The following is a 24,588-nucleotide window of genomic DNA, read 5'->3' on the forward strand; positions in this document are numbered from 1 at the left end:
CAATAGGTTTAATCTTATTATGATATCTGTTGTCTTTAAACAGAAATATTAGTACAGTCATGCAATGCTGTCCCTGAACTAGTGGTCACAAAGTGATTATTACAAGCAATACAATTATAAAATTAACTGCCTTACCTTGAGCACTATTTTCTGAAATGATTTCATCTCCAATGAAAGTCTGAAAGATCAAGAATGATAATATAACTGCCTGATTTAACACTGGAAACTATGATCATTAAATTTCTTCAATGAATCATCAGCTTTAACACTATAAAAAAGGGGACATTAACAGCATAGAAGTTTTTTTATAAACAAATCATTCCAGTAACATATCTATACAATTCGATGACTTCAGAAATAAACAAATTCTATGCATGGAAATAATATATAGAACTGTTTTTAGAGAATAATATCCTGGTAGTTCCTCTTTAACAAAGCTTGTAGACATCCCTTATAGTAGATATTTTAATGAAAATATCCCTTACTGTATAGACATATGAAGTGAACTAATCACTCTGATGTCTGATGTTACTGAGTGTAAAACTCAATACTCACTCCGATGACTGATGCTACTGACAGTAAAACTCAATACTCACTCTGACGACTGATGTTACTGAGGTAAAACTCAATACTCACTATGACATCTGATGCTACTGACAGTAAAACTCAATACTCACTCTGATGACTGATGTTACTGAGGTAAAACTCAATACTCACTCCGATGACTGATGCTACTGACAGTAAAACTCAATACTCACTCTGATGACTGATGTTACTGAGGTAAAACTCAATACTCACTCTGATGACTGATGTTACTGAGGTAAAACTCAATACTCACTCTGATGACTGATGTTACTGAGGTAAAACTCAATACTCACTCTGATGACTGATGTTACTGACAGTAAAAGTCAATACTCACTCTGACGTCTGATGTTACTGACAGTTAAACTCAATACTCACTCTGACGACTGATGTTACTGACAGTAAAACTCAATACTCACTCTGATGACTGATGTTACTGAAGTAAAACTCAATACTCACTCTGATGACTGATGACTGATGTTATGCTATTGACAGTAAAACTCAATACTCACTCTGATGACTGATGTTACTGAGGTAAAACTCAATACTCACTCTGATGACTGATGTTACTGAGGTAAAACTCAATACTCACTCTGATGACTGATGTTACTGAGTGTAAAACTCAATACTCACTCCGATGACTGATGCTACTGACAGTAAAACTCAATACTCACTCTGACGACTGATGTTACTGAGGTAAAACTCAATACTCACTCTGACGTCTGATGCTACTGACAGTAAAACTCAATACTCACTCTGATGACTGATGTTACTGAGGTAAAACTCAATACTCATTCTGATGACTGATGTTACTGACAGTAAAACTCAATACTCACTCTGATGACTGATGTTACTGAGGTAAAACTCAATACTCACTCTGATGACTGATGTTACTGAGGTAAAACTCAATACTCACTCTGATGACTGATGTTACTGACAGTAAAACTCAATACTCACTCTGATGACTGATGTTACTGACAGTAAAACTCAATACTCACTCTGATTGTGGATGCTGCTTTGCTCCTGCTCGTGACATAAAACCATCTGATTCTGAAACCAATACAGACAAGAAATGCTCACATTGACAAATCTCCATGGGATGGGATGGGATGGGGAATCACAGTACGATAACAAAGATATCCAGGTCAACATGGTGTATCTTTGGTAACCATATATAATATTCAAGGTTATAATATTTCTATCATCAGGTTAAAGCCATGACTTCTATGATATATAGGGATTTAATGTTGTACTGCAGATAATAAGGTATATAGAGAGTTAGAGTTGTACCCAAGAATCTCTGGTGTATAGAGAGTTACAGTGTTGTACCCAAGGTTCTCTGGTATATAGAGAGTTACAGTGTTGTACCCAAGGTTCTCTGGTATATAGAGAGTTACAGTGTTGTACCCAAGGTTCTCTGGTATATAGAGAGTTACAATGTTGTACCCAAGGTTCTCTGGTATATAGAGAGTTACAGTGTTGTACCCAAGGTTCTCTGGTATATAGAGAGTTACAGTGTTGTACCCAAGGTTCTCTGGTATATAGAGAGTTACAGTGTTGTACCCAAGGTTCTCTGGTATATAGAGAGTTACAGTGTTGTACCCAAGGTTCTCTGGTATATAGAGAGTTACAGTGTTGTACCCAAGGTTCTCTGGTATATAGAGAGTCACAGTGTTGTACCCAAGGTTCTCTGGTATATAGAGAGTTACAGTGTTGTACCCAAGGTTCTCTGGTATATAGAGAGTTACAGGGTTGTACTCAAGGTTCTCTGGTATATAGAGAGTTACAATGTTGTACCCAAGGTTCTCTGGTATATAGAGAGTTACACTGTTGTACCCAAGGTTCTCTGGTATATAGAGAGTTACAGTGTTGTACCCAAGGTTCTCTGGTATATAGAGAGTTACAGTGTTGTACCCAAGGTTCTCTGGTATATAGAGAGTTACAGTGTTGTACCCAAGGTTCTCTGGTATATAGAGAGTTACACTGTTGTACCCAAGGTTCTCTGGTATATAGAGAGTTACAGTGTTGTACCCAAGGTTCTCTGGTATATAGAGAGTTACACTGTTGTACCCAAGGTTCTCTGGTATATAGAGAGTTACAGTGTTGTACCCAAGGTTCTCTGGTATATAGAGAGTTACAGTGTTGTACCCAAGGTTCTCTGGTATATAGAGAGTTACAGTGTTGTACCCAAGGTTCTCTGGTATATAGAGAGTTACAGTGTTGTACCCAAGGTTCTCTGGTATATAGAGAGTTACAGAGTTGTACCCAAGGTTCTCTGGTATATAGAGTTACAGTGTTGTACCCAAGGTTCTCTGGTATATAGAGAGTTACAGTGTTGTACCCAAGAATCTCTGGTATATAGAGAGTTACAGTGTTGTACCCAAGGTTCTCTGGTATATAGAGAGTTACAGTGTTGTACCCAAGGTTCTCTGGTATATAGAGAGTTACAGTGTTGTACCCAAGGTTCTCTGGTATATAGAGAGTTACAGTGTTGTACCCAAGGTTCTCTGGTATATAGAGAGTTACAGTGTTGTACCCAAGGTTCTCTGGTATATAGAGAGTTACAGTGTTGTACCCAAGGTTCTCTGGTATATAGAGAGTTACAGTGTTGTATCCAAGGTTCTCTGGTATATAGAGAGTTACAGTGTTGTACCCAAGGTTCTCTGGTATATAGAGAGTTACAGTGTTGTACCCAAGGTTCTCTGGTATATAGAGAGTTAGTGTTGTACCCAAGGTTCTCTGGTATATAGAGAGTTACAGTGTTGTACCCAAGGTTCTCTGGTATATAGAGAGTTACAGTGTTGTACCCAAGGTTCTCTGGTATATAGAGAGTTACAGTGTTGTACCCAAGGTTCTCTGGTATATAGAGAGTTACAGTGTTGTACCCAAGGTTCTCTGGTATATAGAGAGTTAGTGTTGTACCCAAGGTTCTCTGGTATATAGAGAGTTACAGTGTTGTACCCAAGGTTCTCTGGTATATAGAGAGTTACAGTGTTGTACCCAAGAATCTCTGGTATATAGAGAGTTACAGTGTTGTACCCAAGGTTCTCTGGTATATAGAGAGTTACAGTGTTGTACCCAAGGTTCTCTGGTATATAGAGAGTTACAGTGTTGTACCCAAGGTTCTCTGGTATATAGAGAGTTACAGTGTTGTACCCAAGGTTCTCTGGTATATAGAGAGTTACAGTGTTGTACCCAAGGTTCTCTGGTATATAGAGAGTCACAGTGTTGTACCCAAGGTTCTCTGGTATATAGAGAGTTACAGTGTTGTACCCAAGGTTCTCTGGTATATAGAGAGTTACAGTGTTGTACCCAAGGTTCTGGTGTATAGAGAGTTACAGTGTTGTACCCAAGGTTCTCTGGTATATAGAGAGTCACAGTGTTGTAAGTGAGGCTCTATGATGTATTGACAATTATGTCACCATGTTCTGGGTATATAATTACCTTGTGAGGGAGTCTGGAGATCCCTATCTGGCATGTCAGCCACCAAGCCCATTAGTTTATTGGTGTTCAGTGCAGGCATTGCTTCAGAGATCTAAAAACCAAAATTGAATCTCAACATTAAACTTGTTAAATCATTATCAACGTATCTATAGTGATACCAGATTCACAAAAACTACTTTTATTATATGATACTTAACACTGTAAACTCAGAATCAGTGGGGAAGGACTTGACTGACCTCATTATTGGATACAGTCTGACCTTATACATTGCTATCAAACCTAATTTGGAAAGAAATTTGGACAGTATTTGTGATTTGAAAGTAAAAGGATCTCTGTTATGTTGAAAAGTACATGAAACCAACTATCCTGGTAAAATACATGTTATTCGCTGGACCAGGAGAAATTTTATCACATCGATCTTGATGTTTTTTTTCAAAGACAGGATGAAAACCAGTTTTAATTAGAACAGATAAAAGTCCTACCTCCTTGGCTTCCTGCTCAGCAGTCTTGTAACGGTACTTCTTTGTCTTTGACTTTGGACGGCTACTCTGAATCTAAACAGCAGAAATTTTCTCAGCTAAAATATGTATAATAAGCTGATTTATATAAGTTATTTAAATAATTTTCAAAAATTTCCCCCTTATAGGCCCCAACTCTCTCGTCACAGGGATGCCTTTCACTTCATTTAGATTAATGTTAACTAACTATCTTTCTTCAGCTCCAATTTTTTGTAGCATTCAGAAGTAAATATAGTTTAAAGAAAATTATTACAAATAGATGAACAACTGAACCTGTTTCTCAAACAGGTGGGAAAAAAGGCCTAGATTAGACAGGTTCTAGATATGGCAGGGTCTAGATTAGACAGTCTAGGTATGGCAGGGTCTACTTCGTTTAGATTACATAGTGTCAAGGTAAGACTTGGTCTAGATGAGACAGAGTCCAAGTAAGACTTGGTCTAGATAAGATGGAATCTAGGTAAGACTTGGTCTAGATTAGACAGAGTCCAAGTAAGACTTGGTCTAGATGAGACACAGTCTAGGTAAGAATTGGTCTAGAATAGACAGAGTCCAAGTAAGACTTGGTCTAGATAAGACGGAATCTAGGTAAGACTTGGTCTAGAATAGACAGAGTCCAAGTAAGACTTGGTCTAGATAAGACGGAATCTAGGTAAGACTTGGTCTAGATTAGACAGAGTCCAGGTAAGACATGTTCTAGATTAGACAGAGTCCAGGTAAGACATGTTCTAGATTAGACAGAGTCCAGGTAAGACTTGATTAGACTAGATAAGACGGAATCTAGGTAGGTAAGACTTGACATGTTCTAGATTAGACAGAGTCCAGGTAAGACATGTTCTAGATTAGACAGAGTCCAGGTAAGACATGTTCTAGATTAGACAGAGTCCAGGTAAGACATGTTCTAGATTAGACAGAGTCCAGGTAAGACATGTTCTAGATTAGACAGAGTCCAGGTAAGACATGTTCTAGATTAGACAGAGTCCAGGTAAGACATGGTCTAGATTAGACAGAGTCCAGGTAAGACATGATCTAGATTAGACAGAGTCCAGGTAAGACATGATCTAGATTAGACAGAGTCCAGGTAAGACATGATCTAGATTGGACAGGTCCAGAAATATTTAAGCCAATTAAAGAGTTTAGAACCAAGAATAGACCGATTACATTGTATAACATATAATGTATTACTTTATGAATCAATCAGTCCATGAAAGTCTGAGGCTTTTTCACATTCCTTTTCTGAAAAGCTGCCAAAGCTGTAAAACTGGGATATGGCAATCCTTTTACACAGTGTTGTATAATACCACAACTTGAGAAGAATCAAAAGATACCCTTTCATTGTGATAAACAAAGATGCTAAGAGAGACTACCTGCTAGAATCTTTCACCTTTGAATGGTTGAAATAGAGGAATTTATATACATGTAAGAAGAATCAGACACAAAACCAACAGTAATACAGAAAGCTGCTACACATTTCTCACCATTCCTTGAAAAGACAGAGGAGGGTGACTAATTTCCTGCTTCCCAGAAAACTTGGCAGTAAATGTATCCATGTCATCTCCATCTGAGTCTTCCTTCCCTCGAATATCAGCAACAATATACCGCCGGATCATCAGGATATTCAAACTAGGGACAAAATAACAAATTTATGAGTGGAAGTTGGATATACTAAACAAGGGTTTTTCCTTTTTTCCCCCTTAATCAAGAGTACATACATTTTTATATACATCATAAGAAACTTTGCTGCAAATGACAATTCTTACGTTTTGAATTCAATTTTTTTTTTGAAAACGTTTATGTTACATGGTAATGTTGTTTGTCTCAATGCAGTTTTTCCTGCTTTCTAATTTCAAGTGGGTCCAAATGTGCACTTCATTACAAATAATTCTAAGAAACATCCATGACCTTTTGAAATTCAATCTGCAGCTTAAGTTTGATGTATAACTTAATCACTTAACTAGGCCACAATTACTCCAGCTACAGGAGTGTATAATCAGGTGATATGACGAATAGTTTTCAATGACGTACATATACATACAAACAAGAATTTCATCATGTTGGCAAGATTATACAATCATATGTATATTCTCTTCTTTATGTATAGATTTTAGCATATTAGAATACTGAACTACTTTAAAAAAAAAATGGTCTCAATTCTTCCCTAGAAACCCCCTCATCCCCCTCCTGCGTCATAATGATAGCAGTTTCAAGATCACTTACAATTTATTAGCATCCAGTGCCAGTTGTGCCTTTAGTCGACTCATGTTAGCAGGTCCACTAAATATTCCTCTCTCATTCAGCACTGCAAAAAGAAAGAAGTGGTGAAAAGGATATATTTTGAAAAAAAAGAATTCCTGCCATTTTGTGTTATTTTTCTTAAAGTACAGCAATTCAATCAAGCTATGAGATAAGGATCAAACTCAAATCAAATCAATTACAGGTTTTAACACTGGAAGATGAAGGTTAAAATGACAATGGAATTTTGAACAAAGACCACATTTCTTCTCATACATTGTATAACTACATGTGTCTACTGTTTATTTTCAATATTGAAAATTTTTAGGCCAAAGCACAAGATATCACAAAATCTCTGAGAATGTTTTACCTTATTAACTAGATAATGTTTGAAACAGGTAGTTAATGAAATATTCTAGGGACATCAGGGAAATCTAGAGAATATTGGAATATAAAAAAACAATAGTACTTTTCTGCTAAACACACAACTCTGGTAGGGGAATATATTTTGGTAGCATGTTCTACTTTGTTTATTTTTAGATTACTTCTAATTAACATAACTGATCATAAACTTCCATCTCAATGTGAACTTTTCCATTCTATTCTCGTATCACCGGAAGATGCGATGCAAAATCAGAAACAATCATCAAACGTTGTCACAGAAAGTCAAGTCCAATCTCTACAGACAAAGATGTTCGTAGAGTCGATCCCATATCAACCAACAAAACAGACAATTGTGTTTAAACATAATAAAAAGGCAGGATTAGTATATCTTGTCTAGTACATGACTTAAATAAATTACCTTGTGCTTTTTTTAAGTAGTGATGAAACAGTTTTTCACACACAGTAACAATATGCACAGATATCCGTCGATTCAGTTCTTTATTTTCCAATGGCGACTGAAAAAAGGAAAGAGTTGGTTATTTTAGCTTTTTCTATATCAACATTAGGGGTATCTTAGCTTTTTCTTTATCAACATTAGGGATATCTTAGCTTTTTCTATATCAACATCCCAGGAATATCTTAGCTTTTTCTTTATCAACATTAGGGATATCTTAGCTTTTTCTATATCAACATTAGGGGTATCTTAGCTTTTTCTTTATCAACATTAGGGATATCTTAGCTTTTTCTATATCAACATCCCATTAGGGATATCTTAGCTTTTTCTATATCAACATTAGGGATATCTTAGCTTTTTCTATATCAACATTAGGGGTATCTTAGCTTTTTCTTTATCAACATTAGGGATATCTTAGCTTTTTCTATATCAACATTAGGGGTATCTTAGCTTTTTCTATATCAACATTAGGGGTATCTTAGCTTTTTCTATATCAACATTAGGGGTATCTTAGCTTTTTCTTTATCAACATTAGGGATATCTTAGCTTTTTCTTTATCAACATTAGGGGTATCTAGTATGGGAACTAGACTAAGAAATTGTCCTTAAATTACTCACCAGGAATGGGTCATCAATCTGTTTCATGATTTCAGGCCAGATAAGAGTGACTTCTCCAATCAAAATTCCTGCCTGTAGATTAAAAATACAAAACTTTCACATTAAGAAACATCATGTAGCAAAGCATTCTAATTCCTGTTTGATAACTAAATGAAAACCAAGTAAATAATGATCGTCCTGTAAGATAGAAGTTCTTATGACATTTGAGTGTGATGTTTTAATGACTAGAAGGTCACCTTCATCAGATAAATAACCAGTGTGCAGTGTATAGCGTACTGGCACTGACGTACACATAGTACTGGCACTGACTTACACATAGTACTGGCACTGACGTACACATAGTACTGGCACTGACTTACACATAGTACTGGCACTGACGTACACATAAGAACTGGCACTGACTTACACATAGTACTGGCACTGACTTACACATAGTACTGGCACTGACATACACATAGTACTGGCACTGACGTACACATAGTACTGGCACTGACTTACACATAGTACTGGCACTGACATACACATAGTACTGGCACTGACTTACACATAGTACTGGCACTGACTTACACATAGTACTGGCACTGACTTATTTTTTTAGTTTATATTCTGTTTACCAACATTTGACATTACTAACCTGAAGAAAATGTTCTGAAGTATTGTTTGACATGGAGGGGAAATAATTTATTTGTTTATCTATACGGTAGTTTGCCATGAAGAAAGTTTACATGCCAATAGTTCTAAATAAGATCTACTTCTTTACTTGAGTTACTTTTTTGTACACACCAGATTTCTCTGATCATCCATAGATAAATACGGAACATCAGGTTTGGCAGCAATCCGACGTCTCACATAGTTGGCAAGTCTGTCAAAATCTTTGGGCTGAGTCTTTATTTCCTCCTACACATAAAAAGAGGACAAATGAAATATTATGTACCATGAGGGTGTTACACAAAAAAAAACTCGTCATAATTTAAAGCTATGTCGAAATAAGATACTTGAACCAGGTCAAATACAATTTTTTGAAAAATTGTTTGTGTCATACAAACACATGTATGTATTTAAACATAAGTACAAATATACATGTATATGTCGAAAAACTGTTTTATCCTATGACATACGAATATGTAAAAAAAAAACCAGCTTACATCAATTGGAGTTACTGGCCTCTCAAGTTCAAAAGATTTTTGGCTTTTATTATCAGGTACTGGAGCTGAAAGAAATAGGACATTATAACATATTGTTTATAATCAATCATGGTTCAGGTACAGCTTATCTTAATATCTTATTTTTTACCAAATACAAAACATAGACAGATGATGGGTAAACCTCCAGCACACTGATGATACATACGTTCTTTGTGATCCTCATGTGGATAGGGAGCAAACAATGAGAGTGGCTCCAAAACATTGGTAATCCTTGTCTCCACATCATTCTGTTAAAGCATTAACAAAGATTATCATTACTCTTGGACACCAATTTATTTCTATCATAAAATATAAATCAATAATGTTACAAGGACAGACAATATTATTCCTACTACAGTAGAGGAGTTGTTATTAGCTAGAGTACCTACAATCTATATCTCACGACAGACAAAAGGCTTATACAGTATCATTACAGAGCAGTGATTCAGTGGACTAACTTTTATTGGCATGTCTTATGCTCTGTGTTAGCTATGACCAGGCTGGTTGTAGATATGCTCTTACTGTCAGATAAATACAAAAATCCTCAAAATATTGTAGGAATTATTCACACTTGTTCTATATATAAACTATATTTTCTGAGTGCCATAAGCTGAATAAGTGCAATTTGCAAAGAATGACGTAAGCAAGATATATTTCACAACTACTGTGTCATACAACGCAATATATAGAAATTATGAAGAAAAAAAGCATTTCTTCTCCAAATTTAGATCTTACATGTGTGTAAGTTGGCCACTTCTCCGGATACATCTCATCAGCCTTTTCTGGCCTCACTGGCTGTCTATGCTGATATTTCGGCAGCCGGGGCTCTGACTCCGTCATGAAGCCCTTAAAATGCACAGACTTTGTTCCTGCTGGCATTTTGTGCCTATGCATTAAAAAGATACAGGTAAGTTTGTGAGACATATGACAATGATTCTAGAAGGCTGTAGAAAAACTTTTGTGAAAACACATACAGTAACAAGAGTATGTCATTTGTATAACAGAACATACAAATCACTTGATACAGTTAAAGCTAGTTACATGGTGACCACATACTGGTTGTGATATTGTGGAAACAAAGGTCCTGTAATTCAATAAAAAAAGAATTCTTGAAGATGGAAATATTGCAGAACATTGTTTCAGTAATTACTTAACTCCCAACAAATATGAGTGCAGAATTACCAAATAATGATAATCACATGCAGAGATCGGACTTGAAACATGACTTCAGTTGAATAGTTCATGCACAAACATAATTTTTTCCTATAAATTTCCCTGAATTAATTTGCAATCTAATTTGATATAACTTGACACACTGTCAAGTAAACAAAATGACTCTTTCCTTTTACTTTAGTCACTTGTTGATACATTGTCCCAGTGATACAATAAACTATTACAACAAAATATCTAGCTGACCCATCAAAATGATGTTATAAAACATCTGTACATATACACATTTTGTTTGGAATAGCAAGTATTTAACAACATATTTTAATATATATTTCTCTGTTTCTGTCAATTACATGTAATTTAGTACATCATTTCTGAGATAAAAGAGCTGTCTGAAAGCTAACTCTGGTTCAAATCCTCAAAGGTCACCCATTGCATATTCTTAATTGTTTTACAATTTGATAGTTTTGCATTCATGACTTAACTACACATGATGACCCTGATTTTACAATGTCAGTGACTTTATGATGCGTTTCTATAACACTAGGATATAATATTTTCCTTAATAATAGAGACAAAATATGTTCATATAAATGTATAAAGTAGATCAACACACTATAGCAATACCTTTTTTTTCAACTTTCAACAAAGTTTAATGTGAATCATTACAGCAATAATTCTTTTCAATGAATTTCATAGTAAGTCATGTATTATTAATTAATCTAACTAAATTTTGTGCAAAATGCACAAATATGTAATAAGGCACCCTGGAAGCCTTGACTTATTATGGTGTGGTTGCTTTAAGTAAGCTGCTAGTATAGCATGTCGATATCCACAAATATAAAATTGACAGACTTCCGATTGCCATATCAACAATGAATAAATCATGTATTCAATACAGCAAATATGATAAAGAGTTCCAACTTGTAAGATTGTTGTAGGTTTGATAGAGTTCAAACATGAAAGGTGGTAATATCATTAGAATGGAAATTCCCAAAATATACTATGCCTTCAGTGCCTGAAGACATCCCATGTTGTTGTAAATCTAAATTGCTGCAAAAAGGGTTTTTTGGGAAAAAAAATCAATAGCTCTCTGGGGTAATATCTTCCAACTAGTTGTGCAGCTATCCTCTGCCTACAGTTAGTGTTTTTCAATAATCTATATACTTTTATCGTGTTTCTTCTGTATTTCAATGCTGGTAAATTGTAAATACATACTTGATTGTTGGTGTTCCTGACATCCTGATATTTTACAGAGGTGACTTTTGTAATTATATTCATTACTTTTTAATAAATAGTAATATTACCTGGTATAAACTAGTTCACTGATTGTACAGCGGCTTTTCAACCATAAGCACTAGTCTTTTCTTATATCTATACATTGAGAGACTGTATGATATCTTAGTAATATAATGGGTGTTTCAACAAACGAATCCTGCCGTATTCATCTTATATACTTAGCAAAGACTCTATTTCACACTGATTTTGTCAATTTACGATGCCATTTGAAGTGGCAAGACATGTCGATATTGACTTATCAGTTGATAACTTTTTTGTGAACGAAACATCGGCCATGTTTGTTTACTATCGCGACATGGCATAGCACTAACCTATTTCCGTATAATGAGCTATATTACAAGAAGTTCTACATACCTTTGGCTACTTTTCAAGCTATGTATGATGTTGCATGATAACAATGGTGTAATATTTCCTAATAAACCAATTATAAAGCAATGAACGTTGTTTCCTTGAATTTCACATTTTTGTTGCTATGCGCTCTAATGATTCGGACTCTGAAAAATAATCTCCCTCACATAAATGTTTGTCAGCGGCGGAAGCTCATAAACTTGTGGCACCGTATAAAAATGCTTCTTATGTGAATTATTGATTTACGAACTTATTTAGCCAAGTAAGGTATTGTATATTTCACTAATTTTTTCATTAAAATATGTGACAGCTTGCCAACATGTGAAAAGATCTTGATTCGGGTTTCCGATAAAATGTGCTGTCAATCATGTTGAACCAGCGAAAGGTGATTACAATTAGCAGAATTTACTACTGCCACGACACTGGACACGAATATGGACGTAGCAATTTATCTTCATACACTGATTATCCTGCTGTTTAATGTATTGGTTGGCCAGTTTCCGTTAGATTGTAAAATTGACAAATAAATCACATATCCAAGGGGGACAACTCTGTAAATGTTGTTAGAATGAAATAGAGACCTTTTCGATGAATAGTTTAAATAAGTCTGGTTGCGAAAAAAAAAAAACAATGCAACAAAGGACTGGGAACACGTTACACATTATTTCCCGTTTAGGAGACAACTGTGAGAATATAAGAATGTTTCATTACCTTGAACATTAGATGCAAGTGTTTTGTCATAATGAAGATTATACTTTAAAAAGTTTTAGTAATTTATGTGATGCAAATATATATTTTTTATAAAACATATTATGTAAGTACTTGCAAACCATTATACTTGTACCATATACTTTGAGATATGTGTAAAGTAATTTTTAGATTTTAGCTGATACATAGTTTGTGTTAAATTTTTATTCATTGTTTCAAAATTTCCAAAAAAGTTTATTTTTTCATGTCATTTTAATACATTTAAGATATTTTCACTTACAGTTTTTGATAAATATTTTTACTTATTTTCTTTTTTTATTTATCATCAGCACATGCAGTTATGCTCTACTTGATGGTGATTTTATTGAATAATTTTTGGAAAAGTTATTGCCATTTTGCCCATTTGTACTTTGCAAAGATTTTCAGCTCAACTAGGTATCTCCTCCTTCAGTTTTTTTTTACATATCTCATTTAACTTTCCAAAGCTTTTTTGTAATGATGTAAAGTACTGTTGTTTTCCAGTTGTGGTTTTATTGAACTCTTATTGTTGTATTTTCATATTGTGTTCAATATTGTATGCGACTTTTGTATAGGTCACTTGGGTATAATGTTCTGCCTTGCAATACACCTGTTCATTATTACATTGTGAGTAATTGCACATTTTCCATTTCCAAATATTTTCATTTCGGAATTGCTTGATTGTATAGATGTATATTGAAATTTTAAATATTGTTTCATTGTCAAAAATAGATAATCAGTACCCTCAAAACTTATAACTATCGATTTGATTGACTGATCAATTGTTAGATTGATTCATCGGTAAATCTTGTAAATTGTAAAAAACTACTTACATTTGTCTTAATTAAATTTATTGAACAATTACTCAAGAGTACTTAAGACAATCACAGACAATCTTACATTATTAAAGTAGGTCCACACTACACTACAAATGGCAAACATTTGAAGAAAGGCAAGTCAAACTTAAGCTGTTTGTTTAAAAAAACATACATCCTCATGGATGTTTCAATGTTATGATTTCCATAAGAACTTTTAGTCCTTTACAATATGTTACAAAGACAAAATCACTGTAAGAAATAATATCTTTGATAAGTAGATATCTTACCTAGGTCTTCGGTACGTTGTTACACGTTTGTGTACCATAGTGATGTGTTTGTACACAATTCTTTTGTAATTGAAATTTAGTAAAAGTTATGTTTTAAATCCCAAACTTGTGTGTAGAAATCTCAAAATGTTCAGTTCTTCATGGACACACATAGTATCCATTGTTTCTTGCTAGTAGCTATGCAGTTTACAACTACATTCTACATTCGATAGAACTAACAAAAATACACCCGAGTCCTAGTGTTATGTGTATATGCCTTTTAGAATACAATGGTAATTCTTTAACGTTTGTGCAATCTTTCAACCAATCTAGTTTGATGTGTTCTGACGATATAACCTTTATATGACAGACAATGTGTTATCAGGAGATCTTTGTCAGCTATAGTTGTCACAAGTATTTTAAATGGCTCTCAACTTTAACACTTCAGCTACCTGTAGTACAAAATCTAAAAGTATCAAAGAATTCAGAATTGTTAAGCATAAAGGGAGGTAAGTCATGTCTTTAGAGAAGTCTGAAGATGATTTTATCTGTGAAAAAATATATTACCAAAGTTTCAATTTACTGCCAGACAGCTATATATTAGGAGTTTTTATGTGCTTTGTGGTAAGTACTTACAGAGTAGGATATGACTGTATAATGTCTTTGGTAAAGTCTATTAGCAATCATCGTTGTCTCCTATCAGAGTTAGTATGTGTATTAGTTCCTTTCATTAAATGACTAAATGTATATCACACATGTCCTTATCCAGACACAATAAATCTATTAGTCCACATTACTGGTAGATAAAAAAAAGAGAATCTCTTAATGTAATCAAATATATCTGATTGAATAAATATCAATCTTTTTTTTACTTTCCAGAAGAAAAATGATTCTTTTCAACTTCTCTTTATTCTATTACTGTGTCATGCTTTGATTCATAACTTAGTAAGTGTTTGGAAAGCACAATCAGGCCATCATTTTTCATGTTTTCTCTTTAAACTGCTGTAAACCTTATACAGACTTTGTAGAGGTAGCTGTAGGTCTTGTGTAAATGAACTCTGTAGATGGCGCTGTAAATCTTGCACAAATGGACTCTGTGGAGGTCTCTGTATGCACAATATAAATGACAAAAGCACATTGAAGATCACATACAAATAAAAATTCTCTATGGACATACAAGAGTAATTTAATTAATCGATGTAATTTGTTTTATGATTGTTGGAAAATGAGAAGATTTCTTGATAGTTTATGAGCCATTTTTGTCTCAAACACATGATTGCACTCTCCTGGACTCCAGGACAACTTCTTTCTTTTAGCATGACAACTACATGTATACCACATTCATGATTTTCCTATAGTTGTGGTGGAGGGAGTTTTCCATAATTTCATTTATAGATAATTTTGATAAAATTAATGTTCTGTTTCCAAGGTTCACATCCTAGTGCTAGCTTTCAGAATAGACCATTACACTTACTTTACAATAAGTTTATTTGCTTATGTGTAAAAACTTATACTGGTTGTGTTGTAAGAACTTATATTCTATTGACATTACCAACCCCAAGAAAATGTTTAGAAATATTCATTTGTGTATCTTTTGTACCATATTTAAGACTGCAAGTGGTAGACACTGCTGGTAGATTTTTGGTCCCCAATATTTGCCATAACCTGCATGCAACATTTCAATTAATTCAAGTAGTGGCATAGTTCAGAATATACACATACTTGACATTCTTTTAAAATTATCAGACATAAAACAAATAAGGAATTTATTGAATCTAATGTACCTCCTCATCTTGATTTTGATATTTCTTACATTCTTTTTAAATTTTCCTTAGTGGACTCCTTGGCTTCAAAATTTCTGCCTTTATCATCATTTACATAGAAAAATGAAAAAGCTGTATGATGTAGTTGAATTCATGGTTTGGCTCTCTTGTTTTCCATTCTAAATTTGTATGAAGTGGTGATATTCACTTGGGAGTATTTGGTGCAATCTTTAAAAGTGAAGTTGCTTTAAACTGATATTTTGATTTTTTGTTATTTTGTGATGAAACAGTAGAAATTACCATATATATTACAATGTTTTACCATCATTCTTAGATAAGCTCACCCCATAAACTAAAGAGTTGATGCAGTAGCTTGGGTTCTAATTATAATAAAAACTAATGGATATATATGCATTTCTGATCAATCTGATTTTTGTCATCTTGTTAATATCTTCTTTCTTAACATATTACCAGGTAATATGATTTTTCTATTCATTTTAGTCCAAACAAGTAAGGATGAAGCACATAGGAGTTGTGAATTCCCTGTTTACCTATAAAAATGGAACGCCTCGTCAACCCTCTGTTTGTGACACAGCTCGGGGCAGTATTACTATCAGTAAAGAAATATTCAACAATCCTGAACACTCCTTAGATGGTATCCAGCAGTACTCTCATATTTGGTAAGGCCAGAGGTGAAGTTCTTTATTTAGTCATTTGAAAATTGAAATATTGCCTTGAACACTGAAACCATATTAGTTAAATATGATATCATAATACATTTGTATAGTGTATCAATGATGCCAAGTGAAATGAGATACCAGTTGAACTTAAAATACTCCACCTGCCTTGATAACTCATAGATGTTGACATCATACCATTAGTCAAAGACTATGATGGTTAGGGTGGTATGGAGATACAATACAACACTCATTCTATTAAGTAGACTTCAAAGGAGACAAACAAATGACAATAGACACACCAAAATTAAACAAAAAAAGAAAAAAAATTCATACCAGGTCAACAAATTTGCTGTCTCTTGTTCAGAATTTAGTTTAAATATTTGGTTTAGATTATGATTTGGTTGTTGGTGAATTGTTGTTATCAGGCCTAACAAAAACTATGACATAGTCTGTGTGATCATTACAGGATAATATTTGAGTTCAACAAGAACAACAACCAATACACCAAAGCGAAAGTCACACCACCAAGACTTGATGGCCGCAGAGTGGGATTGTTCTCAACCAGATCACCATACCGGCCTAATCCAATCGGGCTCACACTCGCCAAACTGGAACGAGTTGAAGGTGCGTTTTATTTCTAAACTTATTTCCTTTACATTTCACTTAGATAAAAAATGATACACAATATGCTATACTTGTATTTTGTAAATAAAAGGATATTCTCTGATTTCAGGTGCTACACTTCATATATCAGGCATAGATACTTTAAATGGGACCTTGGTCCTGGATATCAAGCCCTATATACCCAGCTACGATTGTCCAAGATCTTCACTGTTGTTGGCCACTCCCACTACATGCATGGGAAATAAAGACCAACCTTCAGACATCAGTGATGACCAAGTCTGCGATAAAGATCCATTAATTGATGATCACAATTCTCTTCAATCTGTGGATGGTGCCAGGCCATTGTTGAATAATCAGGAACCAAAGTTTGACAACACACTGGACATTTGTTCTACGAAAGCAGAAAAAACTTGTATTCAAAATGAAATAAAAATTCAGGGAGAAGTAGTAAATAATGAGCTAACACCAGCAAACCAAGCCAACGATACTGCAATAGCTTTATCTAGTGATGCTATAGCTAACAATGTGCCTATCAAAGCATCCACAAACTTGAATGATTCAGAGGAAATCTCTATAGCAACAAGCAAATGCGATTCCAAGTCTTCTGTTACGAGTAGTGCAATAAAAACTGCAGACTGGGTCAATAAACCGCCTATTGAAAAACTGACTGTGCGATTCACACCTACGGCAGAGCAACAACTTGCCCACTTCAGTAAGAATACAGAAGACTCTGATCACAGGCTTGAATTTTTAGAATCATGTAACGAAGCCCGTAATGCAATATGTCAGATTTTGGTGGAGGACCCTAGGTCTGTGTACAGACGACAGAACTGTCCAGATCGTTTGTATTTTTTTGTTGTAGATAAGGTACATGTGACATGTTGGTTTGATGACGGCATGGTGGAAGTTGTTAGAATCAAACCTGTGTCACAAGTGAAACATTTACAGCCAGAGTGACACGGTGAATCCAATCTCAACCAGGTCAATGCTACAAATACTGATAAACTTGCCTGTCACTTTGTTAGAGGTGTTTGTTTGTGAAAACAAAAGAATAAAATGTGGTTGAAGCTGTTGTTAATATCTATATTAAATTCCATTTCCTTTATCACTAGGATGTTTAAATTACAGTATTTACTGCTAAAACTCCAATATTTGCAATTTTACATACTGACTACCTTTATTTGATCAGCGATATTTACATATACAATTGGTTACATGATTAGTTTAGGACCCAGTGTTAGAAAACTGTAGGTGTCCTGATCACTTGGATCCATTATACCCCTCTTTTTCATCTCATGCACATCAGAGTTTAGACATAGGTAACCAAACTAGACCTTATCGCTGACCTGGGCATCAGTACTTGAATTTTGCTGGTGTACAGACAAAATCAAAACATAATACTGTTTTACCTTTTTATTTCATACATGTATTTTTTCATCTAGAGCATAGTCTGATGATGATGACTTTAACTTCACAGTTTGAAATAAATTTTTTGTGTATATTGCATAGATATATATCATAAATAAATAAAACTTGTAAATATGTATATCTATTTATCTACAGAGGCGAAATAAATGCTACATATTTTGGCTACTCTGACCTTGAAAGAAACATATCAGTATTTCTCTCTTTATCAAATAATTAAAGGCTCTTGTAATAACCAAATTCACTAACAAATTTCTTTGGGCAAACACCAATCTAAGAGATATGAAGTTTTTACCTATACCAAATTAATGGCATAAACTCAAATATATATATATTACATAAGTACACAAGTTAAATCATCTACCTGGTAAAATTCACTTGCAAAAAATATCAGTTGTATCTAAGAATGTTTTCTTTTTATATATTTTTTCAACTACCTAAAAATGTCACAGCTTTTAAAATGAAATCACATCCTTGAGTCAGCGTGATGTGTAAAAAGGGCGTGATACAATTTAGCAAGGTTCAACATTGACACAGAGAAAGTGTAAAACTACAAATCTAACAATTTATCCACCAGATATTACAGATTATAAGAAAACAAAAGTAATTTAAAGAATTAAATCTGGTCACTTCAGACTGAAATAAAACCAATCTCTGTGTGATACAACATCTGATAAATGTTTGAGAGCGTTCCTGTATCAGGTAGTTGCTATCAGCACCATGTACCTACCCTCTACTATGATACATGAACACAGGAAAAAGGTTTTAAGAGAACTTAAAGGTTGTCAGCAACAGTGTTAAAATGTACACAAGGCCCTGTGTCAAAATATGTACAAGTCCTTGCCTCACAATCTTCACCAAGTCCTGTGTCAAAATATATACCAGGGTGTGTGTTAAAATGTAACACAAAGCCCTTGGATTAGACCTTGATTATAAACTGCATGCATTTAAAATGAAGATGAAAAATGTTAAATGCTCCAAATAGTAAAATAAAATGTAGTTGCTTTTATCAGTCAGATCATACAGCAGCCAAAAGACTTAAAAAAAATTTGAACTCTAAATCTAAAATATACCTTTCTTGAGTTTCACTAGGTTTCATCACTCGGCATTCAGTTTCCAAGGAAATAATATATTATGTGCTTAAAAAGAATAACATACAGTGTATTTTTGATAACACAGAACAAACTGAATAGTTTTAAAACATACTGAAAAACATAAAGCAACTTTCTAAAATCTGATTACTGCTATAACATACAAACAGTACAACCAATTGAATTTAACAATAGCATACCATACTGGTCCAGTATAGTCATAAAATGTTTCAAATTTTCATTAAGAAGAAAAATAAAAACAGACTAGTTCACAAAGAAATTCACCAGACAAAAACAATACTCCTGTTATAAAAACAACCAATCAGATCACACCCTAAACGAACCTTATACCATTATATGATGATTTACGTAATGAAAATAAACAAACACCAAGGTCAATAATTTAACATCATACAGGGTGTTAACAAAATCACTTAATCAGCAGCTGGGTTTACATGGGATACTAGATGGAAATCCTAAGGATTTTTGTTGACTAAGGCAGTGTTTTGAGTCTTCAGGTTGGGAAACTAAGGCAGGTGTTCAGATCTTGGGTCATATATGATGATCATAGCTGAAATGGGGTCACTTAGTGGTCAATGGAGGCGGGAGCAGAATGGTCAATATTTTTTATATTGTAGACGGGACGGATAGGTCAAACACATTACACACTAACACCAAAGCCTAGGTCAGCTGTACATATACGATCGGAATCAATGGCTAGAAACATTTGTTTCAGGGATTCAACATTTACACAATATGTTAAATCTTCACATCACACAACAAATAATATTCTTGGATATCTACTATTTGCTATTGTCATGGGTAATTATACCAGGTTTGTAGAATGAATTGATAAAATATGTTCTATTCCTACAAAAATTGATTCTAATCTCTCAATGAAATATCATCACTGGTACAATGTTGTCAGGTTCAAAAATAATTAAAAAAATAATGTTCTTTGTAGTTAAATTTGAAAAAAAAAAAAAAATAATTGTAATTGTAGATCAAAAATTTTGTACACAGTTCGGGTCTTGGATTTCACACCAAAATAAAGTGTTGTTATACTGGAATTACTACTAAATGTAAGATTAAGCACCATATACATATAATTTTTTTTCTCATATAAGGGATTTAATTAAACAGGACAGGATTTAATTAACGTAATAAATATGTCTGATTCTAAGTATCAAGAGTATCTTAAAATCTGATTACTCCAGCAAAATGAAGTGTACAGTGTACCTAAAGAGTCTGCCAAAATAACACACACACAAAAAAGGGTTCTATTTCAAGAAGACTGATAGTCCTAATAATACGTTAATAAGTTTTTTTATTGACTTTTAGATTACCATTTAAGAATGAACTTCAGCAGTTCTTACTTTTTCCATACTGTTTTCAAGATTTCAATGATACCTGCAAGTCTTCATATCCTTACTATTTTTGCGTACAATACTACAAGGTAGGAACATCCATACAACACACGTCGTCTTACGATGATGAGTTAAGACTCTCTATACTGGCCATTACAATGCTTTTTATATCCAAATAATCAAGGTCCATTTACAGAAACAGTGTTCTCTACTCTATTAAAAACTGTTAGAAAATTAGTAGACAAACTGACGTCTTTACTGTCACAGAAGACAATTGAATTATAAAAAAAGTAAAGATCCGACTGTGAGTGTTGTTCATAAGTAACTTAAAATAAATCTTTATTTGTCGACAGTCCTCTTCCAGATTGAAAAAAGTTTTTTTTTTTTTTATATTTTTGTTATCTTGATGAAGAGAATGATAAATCATATGATAAAAACAACATGTAATTTTTGGTTTAAAAGTCATATTCTGCTAAAATAAAATAAAAAAGTATTTTTTGTTTTCTAATATATAGCAACAAACACAAGGGCTAGTCATGTTCTATAAACCAGGAATTCTGAGGTGTTATTCATGGTTTAAAAGTCATATTCTGCTAAAATAAATTTGAAAAGTATTGTTGTTTTCTAATATAAAGCAACAAACACGGGCTAGTTATGTTCTATAAACCAAGAATTCTGAGGTGTTATTCAGGGTGTCCACAATTTATCAGCATCTGGTCTTATCTCAAAATATCATACAACCTTGGCTACAATTTTCATGCCAAAATATAGCATGAAAGTTAATACACATAATATGTATTTGTTCAAGGATTACGTCATACTCTAATGAGTGACTTCAATGACCATAGTCATTTTGTAAAACTAATTATTAGTCATCAGGAAATTTAAGAACATCATTTCAACATTTCATTTCAAATATATCCACTAATCATATTGATACTGGTATATATTATTGATATATGTGTACTAGATTCAACATCTCAAAATATCGTTTTCCCCCGAGTAAGGGATCAAAAAATCTACATGAGAAAATAAAAGAAATACCACTGAAAATGAAAAAGAAACAGGTTTTAGATGAACTTTGATCAGATCTATCTAGATGAATCAACATTGATAAAATTTAATCAGACAATATCTAAAACGAAATGATACAAGACAAAAACCAGGAAAGAACACAGACAATATCATAACAATAATTTCAAACAAAATATATGACAACAAAAACTTAACACACTTTAATTAACAGGAAAATACAATGAATTAGCAAATTTTTATGAAATTACAACTCTTTTTTATCAATATTTAATATTTTTGAAAATGTTTTGAATTCAAATATAATTTTGAGGATGAAAACTGAATGCTCATGGTACAAACCCTTGTGCATAAATATGTTTCAAGGTACTTTAAACATGAAATATCACAAGTGTACTTATTCATTAATATCACAATCCTTTTTCTTTCAGAAATATTTTTCTAAATTCAATAAGGATTTATGCAAATATTTCACAACCTCTATGATACTGTATAGAAGTAGATGGGTGAATATCTGTCTAACCATCAGTAAATGCACTAACAGTGTTGGATTGATTTGAAACATCAGTAGTCTAGGTGTTAATATGGGAAGGAAATTAAAATTAAAAAAAGAAGAAACTGACCTTTATCAGAAATAATTTAAGCCGCAAACTTTTTGATTCACCCTCCTATTTCCATTCAAAAGTTTGACATAAAAAAACATAAACAAGAAGGCTACAATGAAATCCCTATCTTCAGTTTTACATCTTGTGTTCATTTGTAAGGAGAATTTTTCAAGAGAAAAAGAAACAAAAAACAAAACGAAGAAATTTGAAATAGCTTTTGAATTTACAAATGCTGTTAGATTCTCTCATCTCCATACCCTGATTAACAATAATATACAAGATTGGAGTTTAGATCCTTTCATCCAAAACCAAATTATCAAAGGACACAGACTTGATGAGAGGTTTCTATGGTGACATATCAAAAGCACCAGAATAGTGATGATGCAAGGTAATACTTAGGACAACCAAGGTACCCGTAATACTTGGGACAATGGCGTGCACTGATACCTGGGAAAGGAGTGAATGGTAAAAATACCATTAATGATTTGCCAACTATGGTAAAATTCTGAGGATACATTTTTCTTCTCACAAACTGGTACTGAAATCTTATAAAATATTTCTCTGAAAACAGATGTTTATCTACAAGGAATCATTCTATTTTTAATCATCATCATCATCATCATCATCGTCATCAAATTTATGCATGAAAAGGTTCACTGATTCTTTAATGAATTTGACAGACAGATGACATCATTAATTAAGTAATATATATTTTTTAAATGCGATTGTACAGCCTTCAAATAAAAAGATTAAGAATATGAAATGACTTGCTGGTATTTAAACAATCTTTTATAAATAATTTTCTATCAGATCATATCAAGGTAGTGCTTGAAATAATTGGTGCATTTCAAGGTATCATACCTAATCAAATAATCCATCATGGATACATAAAAACCTGATGGCTCCAGAATGTTTCCTCCACAAACAACATTTAATAGAACGATTCCTTGTAAGAAGGTAAGAAAATATTTGTACTAATGTTATTCAATGGTAAGACTTTTTTTTACAATTTCAAATACAAATTGATGAAATAAAATTTAAATTTTTGAGAAATAACTTTTTCAAAGAATGTTCCCATAGTCCAATTGCTGATGTTGAAAGAGATGCGAGCTAGTATGAAATGGTGTTGTGAAAACTACCTACAGGAAGAAGTGTTACAGAGAAGTAGACCTCTTAGTCCCAGAGTCAAGGACAGCCTGGACTATACAGAAGGGAACAAATGAAGATATCCAATCATAATGCTTCAAGTACATATTCTTATTACCGGTGATACAAGTATTGTATTGAAGAATAGCTTGACAAGTGGAATATGATCCTGTTTACATCAAAGTTTGTAACATGAGGAAACACAACACAGTTGTCTGGCTGGTTGTCTCCCTTTGGCTTCCTGGTTGTCTCCCTTTAATTAATGTGTCACAAACAAAATGATTATATTGGCTGACTGGTTGCCACCGTTTGGTGGTCCAGCATACACTTCCCTGAAACACTACTGACATGGTGCTACCGAAACTCTATCGAGAAATCCAAGTTCCAAACAGTAACAACCTGTAACAAATGGCGACTTCTGCACTGGCATCAATTGAAATTTTGCAACTTTAACATTGAAAACTGGCGAAGCAAAAATAAAATATGACAATATTAGGAAGACTTTGACAGTCAGAACTATTGCTAATTATCAACTCTGGGACTCTTTGCGTATTAATGAGATAATCTGTTCATGTATTTCGTACATTTCTGTCACTTTTGAGCCTAGCTGGTCCTGTAGGTGTAGGAGATCGTTAGAGTCCTGATCACGTGACATACGACACTCCTGTAACTGATGATGGAAATCCTCCACTTTCAGTGCTAATGATTGGTTTTCCTCTTCTAAAGTCTGAAACCAAGCAAAAAAGAAGTCTTGAAAATATTAACCTAGACAAAATAATCGGCAGATCGCCTAATGCCACAGGAATTTATGTCCAG

The 24,588-nt window shown here is 33.6% G+C and overlaps 3 protein-coding genes across 5 annotated transcripts in view; 1 reads left to right on the forward strand and 2 right to left on the reverse strand.

The window, feature by feature from the left end:
* Positions 1–10,291, reverse strand: part of LOC132544201 (uncharacterized) — a 37,491-nt gene extending 27,200 nt beyond the window's left edge. Inside the window, 12 exon segments of the mRNA XM_060207768.1 lie at positions 136–178; positions 1,873–2,857; positions 4,027–4,117; positions 4,509–4,580; positions 6,020–6,164; positions 6,759–6,840; positions 7,576–7,672; positions 8,229–8,300; positions 9,012–9,125; positions 9,374–9,432; positions 9,579–9,660; positions 10,148–10,291. Coding sequence (XP_060063751.1) covers positions 136–178; positions 1,873–2,857; positions 4,027–4,117; positions 4,509–4,580; positions 6,020–6,164; positions 6,759–6,840; positions 7,576–7,672; positions 8,229–8,300; positions 9,012–9,125; positions 9,374–9,432; positions 9,579–9,660; positions 10,148–10,291 — 1,986 coding nt within the window.
* Positions 10,292–12,435: 2,144 nt separating this feature from the next.
* On the forward strand, positions 12,436–18,178 carry LOC132544153 (tRNA (adenine(37)-N6)-methyltransferase-like). The gene is made up of 4 exons (XM_060207727.1): positions 12,436–12,496; positions 16,304–16,482; positions 16,949–17,106; positions 17,216–18,178. The coding sequence occupies exons 2-4, from the start codon at positions 16,319–16,321 to the stop codon at positions 18,061–18,063; spliced, it is 1,170 nt and encodes a 389-aa protein (XP_060063710.1). The 5' UTR covers positions 12,436–12,496; positions 16,304–16,318; the 3' UTR covers positions 18,064–18,178.
* A 326-nt stretch (positions 18,179–18,504) lies between these two features.
* LOC132544128 (homer protein homolog 2-like) overlaps positions 18,505–24,588 on the reverse strand; it is a 51,634-nt gene continuing 45,550 nt past the window's right edge. For all 3 annotated transcript variants that reach the window (XM_060207698.1, XM_060207697.1, XM_060207696.1), the window contains exon 9: positions 18,505–24,499. In XM_060207698.1, the coding sequence (XP_060063681.1) occupies positions 24,302–24,499 (198 nt within the window). In that variant the 3' untranslated portion in view covers positions 18,505–24,301. The remainder of the gene's footprint in view (positions 24,500–24,588) is intronic.

This window comes from Ylistrum balloti, unplaced genomic scaffold, assembly GCF_031769215.1.
Source record: "Ylistrum balloti isolate Yb309-2 unplaced genomic scaffold, AGI_CSIRO_Ybal_v1 Utg369782, whole genome shotgun sequence".
Taxonomy (NCBI): domain Eukaryota; kingdom Metazoa; phylum Mollusca; class Bivalvia; order Pectinida; family Pectinidae; genus Ylistrum; species Ylistrum balloti.